Genomic DNA, 14,470 nt, shown 5'->3' on the forward strand with positions numbered 1-14,470 from the left:
CTATGCAAATAAACTAGAAAATTTAGAAGAAATGGATAAATTCCTCGACAAATACACCCTCCCAAGACTAAACCAGGAAGAAGTTGAATCTCTGAATAGACCAATAACAGGCTCTGAAATTGTGGCAATAATCAATAGCTTACCAACCAAAAAGAGTCCAGGACCTGATGGATTCACAGCCGAATTCTACCAGAGGTACAAGGAGGAACTGGTACCATTCCTTCTGAAACTATTCCAATCGATAGAAAAAGAGGGAATCCTCCCTAACACATTTTATGAGGCCAGCATCGTCCTGATACCAAAGCCTGGCAGAGACATAACCAAAGAAAGAGAATTTCAGACCAATATCCTTGATGAACATTGATGCAAAAATACTCAATAAAATACTGGCAAATCGAATCCAGCAGCACATCAAAAAGCTTATACACCATGATCAAGTGGGCTTCATCCCTGGGATGCAAGGCTGGTTCAACATATGCAAATCAATAAATGTAATCCAGCATATAAACAGAACCAAAGACAAAAACCACATGATTATCTCAATAGATGCAGAAAAGGCCTTTGACAAAATTCAACAACCCTTCATGCTAAAAACTCTCAATAAATTAGGTATTGATGGGACGTATCTCAAAATAATAAGAGCTATCTATGACAAACCCACAGCCAATATCATACTGAATGGGCAAAAACTGGAAGCAATCCCTTTGAAAACTGGCACAAGACAGGGATGCCCTCTCTCACCACTCCTATTCAACATAGTGCTGGAAGTTCTGGCCAGGGCAATCAGGCAGGAGAAGGAAATAAAGGGTATCCAATTAGGAAAAGAGGAAGTCAAATTGTCCTTGTTTGCAGATGACATGATTGTATATCTAGAAAACCCCATTGTCTCAGCCCAAAATCTCCTTAAGCTGATTAGCAACTTCAGCAAAGTCTCAGGATACAAAATCAATGTACAAAAATCACAAGCATTCTTATACACCAATCACAAACAAAGAGCCAAATCATGAGTAAACTCCCATTCACAATTGCTTCAAAGAGAATAAAATACCTAGGAATCCAACTTACAAGGGATGTGAAGGACCTCTTCAAGGAGAACTACAAACCACTGCTCAATGAAATAAAAGAGGACACAAACAAATGGAAGAACATTCCATGCTCATGGGTTGGAAGAATCAATATCGTGAAAATGGCCATACTGCCCAAGGTAATTTATAGATTCAATGCCATCCCCATCAAGCCACCAATGACTTTCTTCACAGAATTGGAAAAAACTACTTTAAAGTTCATATGGAACCAAAAAAGAGCCCGCATCACCAAGTCAATCCTAAGCCAAAAGAACAAAGCTGGAGGCATCATGCTACCCAACTTCAAACTATACTTCAAGCCTACAGTAACCAAAACAGCATGGTACTGGTACCACAACAGAGATATAGATCAATGGAACAGAATAGAGCCCTCAGAAATAATGCCACATATCTACAACTATCTGATCTTTGACAAACCTGACAAAAACCATCAATGTGGAAAGGATTCCCTATTTAATAAATGGTGCTGGGAAAACTGGCTAGCCATATGTAGAAAGCTGAAACTGGATCCTTTCCTTACACCTTATACAAAAATTAATTCAAGATGGATTAAAGAGTTAAATGTTAGACCTAAAACCATTAAAACCCTACAAGAAAACCTAGGCAATACCATTCAGGACATAGGTGTGGGCAAGGACTTCATGTCTAAAACACCAAAAGCAATGGCAACAAAAGCCAAAATTGACAAGTGGGATCTAATTAAACTAAAGAGCTTCTGCACAGCCAAAGAAACTACCATCAGAGTGAACAGGCAACCTATAGAATGGGAGAAAATTTTTGCAACCTACTTATCTGACAAAGGGCTAATATCCAGAATCTACAGTGAACTCAAACAAATTTACAAGGAAAAAACAACCCCATCAAAAAGTGGGCGAAGGACATGAACAGACACTTCTCAAAAGGAGACATTTATGCAGCCAAAAAACACATGAAAAAATGCTCATCATCACTGGCCATCAGAGAAATGCAAATCAAAACCACAGTGAGATACCATCTCACACCAGTTAGAATGGCCATCATTAAAAAGTCAGGGAACAACAGGTGCTGGAGAGGGTGTGGAGAAATAGGAACACTTTTACACTGTTGGTGGGACTGTAAACTAGTTCAACCATTGTGGAAGTCAGTGTGGCGATTCCTCAGGGATCTAGAACTAGAAATACCATTTGACCCAGCCATCCCATTACTGGGTATATACCCAAAGGACTATAAATCATGCTGCTATAAAGACACATGCACACGTATGTTTATTGCGGCACTATTCACAGTAGCAAAGAGTTGGAACCAACCCAAATGTCCAACAACGATAGACTGGATTAAGGAAATGTGGCACATATACACCATGGAATACTATGCAGCCATAAAAAATGATGAGTTCATGTCCTTTGTAGGGACATGGATGAAACTGGAAAACATTCTCAGTAAACTATGGCAAGGACAAAAAACCAAACACCGCATGTTCTCACTCATAGGTGGGAATTGAACAGTGAGAACTCATGGACACAGGAAGGGGAACATCACACTCTGGGGACTGTTGTGGGGTGGCGGGAGGGAAGAGGGACAGCATTAGGAGATATACCTAATGCTAAATGACGAGTTAATGGGTGCAGCAAAACAACATGGCACATGGATACATATGTAACAAACCTGCTCATTGTGCACATGTTCCCTAAAACCTAAAGTATAATAATAAAAAAAAACAGAGGAAAGATACCTTTGATCTAGTGAAGGAACAATGCTGCTTCTGCAAATAGAGGAAAGGAATGAGAAAAGTTTGTATGTAACATTGAGTTCAATTCCATAACATCAAGAGTTCAGTTTCATGTCAAATAATGTGAAGAGTTCAATTTTGAGATATGGTTGAAGTCAGGTTTGGGAGGGCCCTTAAAGCATAACGAGAATCTCTGATAATCACCCTAGAAAACAGTGTAAGTGATTGAGCAGGGAAAGATTCACGAAAGGATTCCTGAGCAGTGCTGACAGCTGAGTTAAGGCTGAAGCTACTAAATTTATAAACATGCCAGTCTGAGTACCGCTTGATTTCTACAGCTCAAGTGTAAGAGAAGACTGATTGAACTTGGAGATTTTCAGGAGATGGGGAAGTCAAAGGAAGACATGGATGGGAAAGGAAATCAGGCTATGAAGGCAGTGTTGGATCAGGAGAAAAGGGAGATCACTATGAAGAACAAGTGTAGAAGAAAGAGAACTGGAGAGATGAAAGAAAGATATGATGGCCACGTGAAAGTTTGATATTTCAAAGATGAGATAGTGGAGTTCTAAGTAATAAGTTCGAGGATGTATCTTTGGACATGGGTTACTAAAAATAGAATGAAAGACACAAGTTCAAGGAATTTTAAGCCTAGATTTTGGACATTAAAGTCATGCTGATGGACAAGAGTGGGAATAGAGAACAAAATTGAACACAGCGCCAAAGTTCTCAATAAATGAGGATTCAGCCTTAAAGCATTGAGAAGGGGTAGAGGGTTGTATGCACATATGCCGTGATCTCAAGGAAGAAGGAACTTTAGCATGAAATGGGAACAACAGTGGTGAAGGGAAGCAGCCTTGGAGTGTCTGCAGACTACCAACACTGCTTCAGGAGAGGATAGGAAGTCTCTGCTCCTGGGGCATGCTGGGGAAAGTGTTCTACAGGACATCCAGGCTTTATTTCAAGGCAGCACAAGAAAAAGTGTTCTGTAAAAAGGTTGAGGATATAGGAGAATTTATTTATAATGGAAAAAAAAAAACTTTCTAGTGAGCATAATGGAAAGGATTGAAAGGAGATGATAAGTTAAATAGTCAAGAAATAGAAATACAGCTGTGTGCAAATGTGAGCCAAAATAAGGTGGACTGCAGAGGCTTGCTTTTTGTTTAGGGGCTGAAGATCAGAGACACGGTCGGATTTTCAGGGGGGCGGGGTCTAACGTATATGAGTACATTCTGTTGAGACCAGGAGACTCCTTGCCCTTTGGTCTCGTTTTTCAGGGCAACCCTGCCTTTTCATAGGAATTTTGAAGTTAATTACCTTTCCCCACTTGTAAAAATAGGCCCTTACTGTCTTATCTCCTCTGGGGTGTCTTGCATATATTTATTGAGATCTATTTCTCTAGGTTATCCTTTGCCAGTTATTTTCCACCTTTGTGTGAGATGGGGCCTTTGAACATAGTTTACACTTTTTGAAAAGTATAGCCTTATTATTAGATAATCCTGCCTTTGCCTCACTTTGTGCCCTTGGCAAGTTACTCTGCTTCAGTTTTCTTATCTGGAAATGACGCTCACTTCACTTGTTAGGATTAAGTGAGTTAACGCAAGTAAAACACTCCAAATGATGCCAAGTACATACTCTGCACTATGTAGTTATTTTTGAAAACATGGTGATCATACTTTTACATATTATAACTATTATTTACTGAGTATCATCAACCAATATACTTGATACTTTAAATTTATTTAATTTCATTCTCACAACAATGCTATGATGTTGATTAACCTTGTCACTGAAATACACTAAAACCTCAGAGAAGAGCAGTAAATTGCCTTGCTAATAAATACTGAAGCTGTTATTAAAATATATCTTTTAATACCAAAATTCACTCTTTCCATTGTACAACGTGTTACAAACCACTGTCATTATCATTACCTGTATATTTTTGTTAGCTGTTAATAAATTTCCTCTGAAGTTACATAGCACCATAAAGTAATAAAAGATCTCCAAAAGTTCTTATTCTTCTTTCCTGTTGTAACTGGACATCTTTGGTCTCCTTTCTGGTCTCTACTTGTTCTTGGATAGAGAACTCTGAACCTGCACCTGAGGCTGTCTTTTCAGATTCATGGATATGAGTAAGAATGCCATCTACTGAGCACCTGCGCTTTAATTTAAATCTTAAATTTAAAAAAAATCAAAGAAAATAAAACCAATAATGAAAGTGGTAGTCTTTATTCTCTAAAGAGGCAAATAACAGCCTGAAATCCCACTTTTGAGACACGTCTATCAAACCTATATTCTGTACACAATTATTTGTGTATTGTGGATATTCCTTAAGGATTGAGTATGGAGAATTATGTTATACAATGACATTTCAGACTGAATCTTTTAAATTAATACTATCTCAAATTTTTATATGAAAATTAGTGGCAGGCTGCATGAGTAAAAAATTAGAAGATAGCACCTGTGGTGTTACTGAAGTGAACACAAAGAGAATCATTTTACATCAAATATATGTTTCTGAAAAGCTTTTGAATTGGTTCATAAGGAAGTCTGAAAGATGGTCAAATTCAGGGCAGCAGCAGTAGAAATCATTTAATCATTTTTTTTTTTTTTCCTATATCAGAAATGCTGCAAGCGGGAACGTTTGCTTTTTTTTTTTCCCCTTCCCCTTTCCTGGGTCACTGCAGGTCACGTGATGACTATCACGTGTCTGGGTCAAAGGATCTTTTACAGCCCTGCAAAAAAAAAAAAAAAAAAAAAGCCGTTCTCCAATTAAAGCTGTTAACGTGTACTGCGCTGTTTCCTTGTTGGATTTTCTTGTTCTCTGCTGCTACTGTAAAAACAAAATGAGTGGTAAGATTTGCTGTTTTCGAACATTCTGCTTTTATTTTAAGACAGAAAGCGTTGTATTAATCTAAAGTCATGCCGTGTGTTTTTAAAAATAGACGCTAAATATCATCGCTATAAAATATTTTAAATTGTTGCCATGTAGTTACAAAAAGGTTAAACTATGTAGAGTTATTTTGTAATTTTGTATTCCACAGAATATTCCATTCTAGGATCTTTATTTTACTAGGTTTTTCTTCTAGAGCTAAAATCTGAAAATTGGCATCAGATTATTTGGAAGCCATTGTGAACGCTGGCTTATAGAGAATATGTAGCACAGCAGCAGCACGTTGCATTTTAAGAATTAAAACTCCTGGACAAATTTGTAATTTTATTTTTAAAAAACTCTTAAATATGAACGTATATTAACAAGGAAAGATAAAGAAGAATTTAAGTTATACTAGATGAAATATCTTCTTTAAGTCAGTGATGGCACTTTTTAAGAAGCTGGGGTGGGGAGCTTCTCAGATTTCTTAAGACAATTGGTTAGAATTGTTTACTCTTCTGCAGGTTTTTGAAATAGGAAATGTATCCTTAATAGTTCCATGATTGGGGTAAATCATGCTGAAATCACATAGATTATAAAGGAGCTGCTAAGTGTATGCACAGTTGTTCAGGTATTGCTATTCTTGTGCCAGGTATACATTTGACAATAGGATCTGAGTTTCTTCCTTGGGACAAAATCTCCCTCATTGCATACAAATTGAAGTCAGTTTGTAGTTAATTTTCTGTTACTTTCTAAATTAAAAAGTATTGTTGGAACTAAGGAGCTAATCAAACATTTACATCATTAAATATGCAAGGCTTTAAGGTTTTGCTACTATAGACACAGGAATAACAACAGACATGAGATGCTGTAAACGTTGTAGTTCTAAACATTGATACTTGTATTTATTATGTTTATACAATAGGGGTTTGCATTCAGTTTTGAATGTTACTTCACGACAATATTTTAGGCATTAAATATGGTACCGATAAATTGTCTTTTTAAAAAAAAATCTGGCCAGACATGGTGGCTCACACCTGTAATCCTGGCACTTTGGGACCCTGAGGCAGGTGGATCACCTGAGGTCAGGAATTCAAGACCAGCCTGGCCAACATGGGGAAACCCTGTCTCTACTAAAAATACAAAAATTAGCTGGGCTTGGTGGCACATGCATGTAATCCCAGCTACTCGGGAGGCTGAAGCAGGAGAATCGCTTGAACCCAGGAGGAAGAGGTTGCATTGAGCTGAGATAGCGCCACTGCACTCCAGCCTGGGCAACAGAGTGAAACTCCGTCTCAAAAAAAAAAAAAAAAAAAAATCTAGCCATGTTCCATTTCTGCCTCAGGATAAAAAAAAAAATTACTTGCTAGAGTGAAAGGATTACTTCGTAAAGAAGTAAGTTAATCAGTCTTTTTCCTGGACTACATCTAGTAATATATTTACTTCTGGTTTATTTTAGATTACATTTATGTTTTCAGCATCACACTTAGATATAATTAAAAAACAAAGTAGAATTTTGTATTACCAAATTATAAACTATTTTAGCGGCTATCAAGGTATAAAATGGTTTGAATTGTAACTACATATATATTCATATTTCTGGTAAAAGGAGGGCAACTTGAAGCAATTGTGTGATTTTACTATTTTAAATGTAATTAGCAATAACTTATTATTGTGATGGCAAAAGAAAAACACCTATTCTAATGACTTGATGTAAGGATTAAATTTGACAGCATATAAAAGGACCCACAGTAAAAGTGCAATGCTAATGGCCTTTATTAAGATTACAAAATATGATTTTCAGTGAATTCTCTTGTCAGGTTCGCAGCTGAATTTTACATATTGTAAGTAATACCTAAGCCACCTATAAGGATTCAAGAAGTTAGTTTACTGTAGTTTTACATAAATTAGCTAATGGAAGTAAGCCAGCATTAGTTTAAAACAGTTCTCATTTCTCTTGAGTCTAGAATATAGGAGCTAAAAGGTGAGTTTTGCATGAAGCTTTTCTACCTAGAGGTATAAAGCAGCTTGCAAATTTTATTCAGTAAATTAATAGGTAATGTTTGCTTAAACTTAAGAAAATTTTATTCTTTCTCTCATGTTTTTAAGGATGTAAAGACAACAAAGGCCTTAATTTTCCTTAGAGGCTTTACAGCAGTGTTCTCAGGCCTCAGGTTACATCAGTTGCCAATACTGCATAGTATTTTAATGTTTACTAGAAATGTGGTAAGGATATGTCCTTAGAAATAAAACTACCTGGTTTTGAATCCCACTTCTACCACTTGGGGAGCTTAACCTCTCTGTGTCTCAGTTTCCACATCTAGAAAATGGAGATGATGATGATGATAATATTTACCTGATAGAATGATTATGAGGAGAAAAAATATGTAAAAGGCCTGGCACATAGTAAGTTAGTATTAGCTATATATAATTAAGATAATATTCTGGACAACTTCGTGTGTTTGGTGGTGGTCTTGTTTTGGATGGGAAGAGTATCTTATTGAAAAGTTCTTTTCACAGCCAGATATTACATAGTGTAATTTAGTGTTCTACACAAACACTTCTTACTCTCTCTCAATCACTTCAGTCTTATCCCTACTTTCTGTTCCCCTCCCCACCTCTTCTGTCCTCTCTCCCCTCCCCCTTTCTCCCATTTCTCCACATCGTTCCTCCTCCCCCTTACCCTTCTGTTTTCTCCTCTCCCTCCCTTCTTGTCTTCTCTTCACTCTCCTTTACTGCCTCTTGTCCCCTTTCTTATCCCTCCCTTTTCTTCTCTTACCTCTCACCTCTCTCCTTCTCTCCCCCTCTTACCTTTCTCCTCTCCTTGCTTGCTTCCCCCTTTTTTTCTCCACTTTCCCCACTTTCCTTACCCCTGTTTAGTATTTTCCCTCTTACACCCCCTTTCTTTTGTATTCTCTTTTCTCTTCCCTAGCTCTCTCATCTCCCTAGCCCTAATTTCATCACCACTGTGTGGTTCTGTCCTCACCCCTTGCCTTCCCTAGAAAGGGCAGAATGGCTGTAATCCGGATTTGCTGTGACCTCCGTGCCCTTTATTCTGGTTTTCTGAAGTATGTATAATATTACCAGAGTTACTTGTTTTCTACCCTACAATTAAGCTTTTCCTCCTTCATTTCTTTTATACCTGAGTGCCATTATATAATGGTAGATTATAATTCTGCATATAAAAGAGATCCTTCCCCCTTTACATTCCTCATCAGACCTTTGTTCTTATTCCCTTAGAAATAAGTAATTTCTTTGAAAAGGTTTCATTTCAGGTTATAAAAAACCGGTGGGCATGAGGGGACACTGCAGTGTAAAGTTACAGGAAGAAAGGAACTGAAGGGGGGTAAGAGACTTTTTTAAAAGTTACATAAAGCAACTAAGATTTTAGTTCCTAGAAAGAACAAAAACACACCTTCTCCAAATGCTTCTTTTGTTCCCAGAAACGTTAAAAGAGAAGGTAAACTAGAGATAATAGTTATAAAAGTTAATTGGAAAACCTAACACTATAAAAGTGAAAGGAAGTGTAGAATGAGAGAAGCTGAATTTTATTTTTTAGAACTTTTTAGTGTGAGAAACAAAAAAAAAAAATTTTTTTTCCTTTAGTAAATACACATGTGGCATTTCTCTTTGTTCTTAAGCCCCCATAGACATGAGTCACACATTACACAAGTGTTTTAACCCTAACAAAGCAAGTTCCAAATTTCTAACTGTTCTTCCTCTTGCTGCTTTTCACTCTTGCTTTTTTATTTTGTCCCTGTTACTTTTCAAAATTTTGCCTTTTGTATTTTTCATTGATTTTATTTGCAGAGTTTAGTTTGATTTTTCTCTAGGTCAATGTTTCTAAACTTACACTATTATAAGAGTCACCTGGGATATTTGTAAAGTGAATACAATGATTCAAGACCCCATTGACTAAGAATCTCTAGGAAAGCCTGTTAATCTGTTTTAAAAAGCCCTCCAACCTCCCCCCCACCACCCCTACCCCGGCAACTTTAAGAAACACAAATGTAGGTAAAGGGTAATTTGTGCACTTGACAAGATAAATTTTTATAACAAGTCAATCATCTGAATTTCTTTTTATAAAAATGTAGTTACTGTTGGCTTGAGTGTTTAGATGAAGTATTCAAAATGTAATTCAAATTGTTTTCAACTTTAGCCCGATAAGCAATCATGGGCTAATACATCATTTCTGTGACCCATTCAGGTCCTGCTCAGGTTCCAATGATGTCCCCAAATGGTTCTGTGCCTCCTATCTATGTGCCTCCTGGATATGCCCCACAGGTATGTTTTTATGCTATTTTTCTTTTCGTATTTATATAATAGTGATAATGTTATTCTCTTTGACTTTGATTTTGATTTAAAAAACCATTTAATTACTGAGGCTTACCAAGTGTTGTGTGTCTATCATAAATCTATTTCAAGTATTTTAGTATATTTAGAAAGGAAGAAAAATTTTTATTGGCAGCACTCATCATTTGTCCTTGTCTTTGGGTATTAAGTCACAAAAGAAAATTCATTCTAGAGTTTTATCTCCCTAAATATATGACTAAATAAAAATAATATTTTAGGTTGTAAAGGTGCCTACACTGACATTTTTAAATTTAGGAATTTGCTTAGATGTAACCCAAGACAATGCTTCCAACTTTATTCATACAATGAATCTCAGACACTGATGATAATTGTATGGCATATTGTGTTCATAGAAAAAAGTTTAGCAACCCTGAGGGATGAGGGGAATCAGTGTCTCCATACACCTGTAACCTTTTATGCACAATGACTGGGAAGTTCTGACCTTAAAGTATAGTAATTTATGAACACAGGCAAACTGAATTAAACTGTAAAATCTGCAGGTGTTCAATATCTTCCACTACTGAGATTTCGTATGGTCTGCACTCGTTGCCTCAATCTATTTTGGGAAATAATCATTTTCTCTCCCTAGCATTGAATTTACACTTGAAGTTTTCTTCAGGCCCTCTGTTGCTTCCTCCCTGATTATGCCAGAATATTGATGGTGGGATATTGGGGTGGATTTTCTGCACACTCTGTGAAGCACACCATCACATGAACGACAGCAAAAGAAGAGTGTGCTGGGAAGGAGAGAATGGAATGAGATTTAGAGTCAGAAAAGCTGAATCCATATCTTATTTCAAACCTTTGCTGGCTGCATGGTCTTGGGCAAATCAACTTCCTTCAGTCTCAGTGCCTTCATTATGAGATGAGATCACGTACTGAAATGACCTTGTAAGCTTTTCAGAATAGTCTCTACTAACTATCTCTACTTTTGTTTAGCACACTGACTGCTTAATATAGTCTGCATTCTGTCTATATTACTCTACTAAAACTGCCTTCCACTGTGTACCAAATCCAAAGTCCTGCTTTCCAGCCTGGTCCTCTTTGACCTCTAAAAATTTGGTACCACTGATAAGATTTACTGCAGATTTCCTTGACATCATGCTGCCCTGATTTTTTTTTTCTACTTCTCTGTTGCACCTTCTCAGATCTTGTTCTCTTACATGAAGACTGTTCTCTAGCATAGTTCAGTTCATGATTTATTTAGTGGCACCACATACTGAGCTCTGTATTGGGAGCTAGTGATAAAAAGATGATTAAGACAAGTTCTTTCAGTGCACTTATAGGTTATCTGCTGTTCTCTCATCTTACAGTACCTTCTCGTTTTATTTTTTGTGGCAAACTCCTACCCTTTTCATGTCACTTCATCATGAGCTCTGAAAGCAGTTTTCCCTGAGCCTTTCCAGGTGTTTCTCCCTTTGGGCTTTCATGGCATATTATTAATACATATATTCCTCTTTTCATAAACTTATGAAACTGTGTAATTCTCTTTCCTGAGATTATGAATTCTGATAGTTCCTATATTCAACAGTGTTCTACAAATATGTATTGAGTGTTTATATATGTCAGGCACTCTTGAGTGCTTGGAATATGTCCATGACTGAAAGAGGCAAAGACTCTTGCCGCTCTGTGGTTTATATTCTTATGGGGAGAGGCAAATAAAAAGTGGATAAACTCTATAATGTTTGCTGGGCATGGTGGCTCACGCCTGTAATCCCAGCACCTTGGGAGGCCAAGGCGGGTGGATAACCTGAGGTCAGGAGTTCGAGACCAGCCTGGTGAAACCCTGTCTCTACAAAAAATACAAAAATTAGCTGGTCATGGTAGCAGGTGCCTGCAATCCCAGCTACTAGGGAGGCTAAAGCAGGAGAATCGCTTGAACCTGGGAGGCAGAGGTTGCAGTGAGCCAAGATCACACCACTGCACTCCAGCCTGGGAGACGGGGTGAGACTCCGTCTCAAAAAAAAAAAAAATAAAAAATTCTATAATGTGTTAGAGCTGGTTATATTTTACAATAGAGTGGTCGGAATAGGCCTCATTGGGCAGGTAAGATTTGAGCCAAGTCTTGAAGGACAGGTGGGGGTTAACTATGCATCTGTCTGAGAAAAGAGGATTCTGGACAGAAGTGGCCAGTGCAAGTGGCCTAAGATGACAGCATGCCTAGGAACAGCAAGGAGGTCAGTATGACTGGACTGATTCATCAAGGGAGAATAGTAGGGAATGAGGTAAGAAGTAAGAAGTCTAGATCATATCAGACTCTTACTCATGTTTATATCCTCAATGCTGAGTATATAGCCTGTCATATAGTAGGGGCTCAGTAAATATTTGTAAATTAGATAATCATCCGAGTTGAGGTTCTATATCTTTAGACCAAAAGCCACAGAGGTAATCTTCCTATAGCACTTCTTTGGTCATAAAGAGCCTGTAGCCGGCTTGTCCACTCAATGAAGTCTAGATTTCTTGACATTTAAGGCTTTACACGGTTCTGTCATGTTTTGCCTTCGCACCATTTTCTTGATACTTCCAATTATGTCCATTTTTGTAGCCGAACATTTCTCACATGCTTACTTGGTGTTTCCTTAGTGCTGTTATCTAAGGAATGTTATTCATTTCTCCATTTCTGCCTTTTAAAATTCTACCCATCCTTGAGGGCCTAGATCATGTTACTGAACCACTTCTTGGTTATAATACATATCACCTAATATAATTATGTACTGTTAGCCCTTCATATCCTTAGGTTCCAAATCTGTGGATTCAACCAACCACAGATTGAAAATATTTGAAAAAAAAAATTGCATCTATACTGAACACATACAGACTTTCTTGTGACATTTCTTAAACAATACAACTATTTACACAGCATTTACATTATATTAGGTATAATAAGTAATCTAGAGATGATTTAAAGTACACCAGAGGGTGTTGTAGGTTATAAGCAAGTGCTACACCGTTTTATATCAGAGGCTTGAGCATTAGAAAATTTTGGTATCCACAGAAAGTCCTGGAACCAATCCCCCATGCATACCAAGGGGCAACTGCATATGTATTTTTACTCCTACAGGATTTTAGGTTCCTTGGGATAGGAACTGCCTTTTAATTATTTTTGTGTTCTTGTGGTAACTGAAATGTAGTAGGTGTCCCATAAATAGTTGTCACATAAATTAATGAATTTTAACAATAATCTTCCTGGAAGAATTATGTGAGGCTAGTGGGCTACTATTATTAATCTTAATTTAAGATGAAGATGATCTCTAGAAAAATGTGTCATTTTCATTACACAGGGTAATCCAAAGACAAAAATCTAGTCTTACCGTTTTTTAGTTAATTTAAGTTTCTAGTATGTAAGACTTGATTCTTCCACAGAGGGTGAGCCCACAGAGGGCGAGCTGAAGCAGAGTGGGGCATCGCCTCTCCCAGGAAGCAAAAGGGGTCGGGGAGCTCCCTCCCCTAGCCAAGGGAAACCGTGAAGGACTGTGCCGTGAGGAACAGGGCATTCCGGCCCAGATACCACACTTTTCCCACAGTCTTCACAACCCGCAAACCAGGAGATTCCCCTGGGTGCCTACACCACCAGGGCCCTGGGATTCAACCACAAAACTGGGCAGGCATTTGGGCAGACACTGAGCTAGCTGCAAGAGTTTTTTTTTCGTACTCCAGTGGCTCCTGGAACGCCAGCAAGACAGAACCGTTCACTCCCCTGGAAAGGGGGCTGAAGTCAGGGAGCCAAGTGGTCTAGCTCAGCAGATCCCATCCCCACAGAGCTCAGCAAGCTAAGATCCACTGGCTTGAAATTCTCGCTGCCAGCACAGCAGTCTGAAGTCCACCTGGGATACTCAAGCTTGATGGGGGAGGGGCATCTGCCATTACTGAGGCTTGAGTAGATAGTTTTCCCCGAACAGTGTAAACAAAGCCACCAAGAAGTTGGAACTGGGCAGAGCCCACCATAGCTCAGCAAAGCCACTGTAGCCAGACTGCCTCTCTAGATTCCTCCTCTCTGGGCAGGGCATCTCTGAAAGAAAGGCTCAGCCCCAGTCAGGGGCTTATAGATAAAACTCCCATCTTCCTGGGACAGAGCACCTGGGGGAAGGGGCAGGTGTGGGCGCAACTTCAGCAGACTTAAATGTTCCTGCCTGCTGGCTCTAAAGAGAGCAGTGGATCTCCCAGCATAGCTCCCGAGCTCTGCTAAGGGACACATTGCCTCCTCAAGTGGGTCCCTAACCCGCGTGCCTCCTGACTGGGAGACACCTTCCAGCAGGGGTCGACAGACACCTCATACAGGAGAGCTCCAGCTGGCATCTGGTGGGTGCCCCTCTGGGACAAAGCTTCCAGAGGAAAGAACAGGCAGCAATCTTTGCTGTTCTGCAGCCTCTGTTGGCGATACCCAGGCAAACAGGGTCTGGAGTGGACCTCCAGCAAACTCCAGCAGACCTGCCGCAGAGGGGCCTGACTATTAGA

The 14,470-nt window shown here is 38.7% G+C and overlaps 1 protein-coding gene across 3 annotated transcripts in view; it reads left to right on the plus strand.

Moving 5' to 3' along the window:
* Nucleotides 1-14,470, plus strand: part of FNDC3A (fibronectin type III domain containing 3A) — a 231,509-nt gene that overhangs the window by 132,467 nt on the left and 84,572 nt on the right. For 2 of the 3 annotated variants that reach the window (XM_055244290.2, XM_055244289.2), the window contains exon 4: nucleotides 9,870-9,946. In XM_055244290.2, coding sequence (XP_055100265.1) covers nucleotides 9,870-9,946 — 77 coding nt within the window. Of the gene's footprint in view, nucleotides 1-5,515; nucleotides 5,644-9,869; nucleotides 9,947-14,470 lie in introns of those variants that run through there. The other variant, XM_055244291.2, reaches the window with a different exon arrangement.

This window comes from Symphalangus syndactylus, chromosome 15, assembly GCF_028878055.3.
Source record: "Symphalangus syndactylus isolate Jambi chromosome 15, NHGRI_mSymSyn1-v2.1_pri, whole genome shotgun sequence".
NCBI lineage: Eukaryota > Metazoa > Chordata > Mammalia > Primates > Hylobatidae > Symphalangus > Symphalangus syndactylus.